The sequence below is a fragment of the Pundamilia nyererei genome, unplaced genomic scaffold (assembly GCF_000239375.1).
Source record: "Pundamilia nyererei isolate P.nyererei 1_Seehausen unplaced genomic scaffold, PunNye1.0 scaffold00383, whole genome shotgun sequence".
NCBI classification, from domain to species: Eukaryota; Metazoa; Chordata; class Actinopteri; order Cichliformes; family Cichlidae; genus Pundamilia; species Pundamilia nyererei.
Genome location: NW_005187784.1, coordinates 166,999 through 168,754, shown reverse-complemented (window position 1 = coordinate 168,754; position 1,756 = coordinate 166,999). Strand labels below are relative to the sequence as shown.

The window sequence follows — 1,756 nt, the reverse complement described above, 5'->3', positions numbered from 1 at the left end:
ATACACACCTTGAAAACTTGACTTAAAACAGCGTTTCTGAGACACCAAACTTCTGCGTACTTCATGCAACAATAAAATACCTCATATTTGTGTCTGTGCTGCTGAAACACGGCACGTCATGTGTTTTACTTTAGGAAGCTCCCCTCTGGAGTGTGTTTATGAGCACTCACGGTGGTCCAGGACTCCGGCTGGATAATGGTCGGTCCTCTCCAGAGTCCTGAAGTGGACGGCACGGCTGGGTGGGCTGTCACCGTGCGGCCCAACGGACTGCACCTACATCCAACAAGGGGGAAAAAAAGTATTTAGAGGGAATGTTAAGATATTTTTAAGCAAAGGTAGAGCCAAGCTGATGACAGCTGAGCACAAACTCTGGGTGCATTCTTACAGTGGCATTAACAAAGGACAACATTATGCAACGATGGTAAGAAACTGGCTGCCGAGGGTATATTTAGTGAGCGAGCGGTGCTTTGGCTTTTGGCCGTGATTCTGAATGATCATTGGAGGATGCTGAGTAAAAGCTTGAAAGGCAACAGAGAGAATATGAATTTAAGCTATAAGCTCATTTGGGGACATTTTCAGTCACTGGGAAAGATTATAAAATTAGGCTTTGTGTAAAAAATAAACACGTGTTAATGGTGTTTCACATTCAAATCGGGCTGCAGTGGAGTTTTGTAACAGGAAGCACTCAGTTTAATGCACACACAGGGAAATCAATCAATCACAGAGATAAAATTACATCCACACGAGGTCTCAATGTGCCACAGATGCTCTCTCCACCTACACAACACAGCCAACGGCAGTATGCAGCAAGTTTTCTGTGGAGTGTATGAAGTAAGTCCTTGAATTTAGAGTGTTTGTTCTCCTCTAATTCTACAGTCTGATGCCTGCAAAGTGTCCTCTGCAAGCTCTAATCTGTCCCCTCATCCTGGATAACAACACCCAACTCCATTGGGAAATTCATCCTTTAATTTTTAACCTCCCCGCACGCCAAAGGGAGGTCAGAGGTCAAATTCAGCCCCCTCTGGACCTCACCGGGCAGCAATGCATTGCTCAATGACACTTTCGCAGGACATCTGTCTGCTGACGAGCACATTGAAGCAAGTCCTGCAGCTGAAGGACAGTCTGTAGTCTGCGTCAGTCTGTTAGGCTATAATGGAGCATAAAAATTTTAATAGCACCACGATAATGGAGTCACATTAGAGACTCCCTCTTCAGAGAGGAGCTGCAGTTTTAGTTTAAACTTTCAGAACAGAGACGTGTCACTGTTTAGGTTGATCAAACACTGACACTTGATTTAAGAAAAAATGCTTTGTCATCATCTAAGAAAGTTTCTCAGCTGTGATGCAGATGATCCATCTATTCGCTAACCAAGCATTAAATGATACTGAAATAATTAACATAATTAAAATGGTAATTAATGTTTTTATGAGAGGTTCAGCAGTGTTTTTCAGCCCTGGATAAGCAATTTGTAAGGTTGCCAGGTTGTGAAAATATCAAATTATTTTACATTTATGTGGACTTGTGCTTAAAATATGAGTTTATAATCAGCTTTCAGCTTCATTACACTGAGTAATACATAGATATACAGTTTTGGTCAGACGTTTACATCCACTCATCATAGGCATGAATGTCGTGGTAATTTTGGGCTTTTAATTATTTCTTGGAACTGTTCTATTTCTAGGCTGGGATGATTGTACAGGATAAATCTTTAATGACTTTGAAAAACAAGAACTGGGTAAGTTTCAATTCAGTTATC

At 41.4% G+C, this 1,756-nt stretch overlaps 1 protein-coding gene across 1 annotated transcript in view; it reads right to left on the bottom strand.

The window, feature by feature from the left end:
- LOC102199726 (fibronectin type III domain-containing protein 5-like) overlaps positions 1 to 1,756 on the bottom strand; it is a 67,799-nt gene that overhangs the window by 9,031 nt on the left and 57,012 nt on the right. Inside the window, exon 4 of the mRNA XM_005752810.2 lies at positions 171 to 273. Within this exon, the coding sequence (XP_005752867.1) occupies positions 171 to 273 (103 nt within the window). The remainder of the gene's footprint in view (positions 1 to 170; positions 274 to 1,756) is intronic.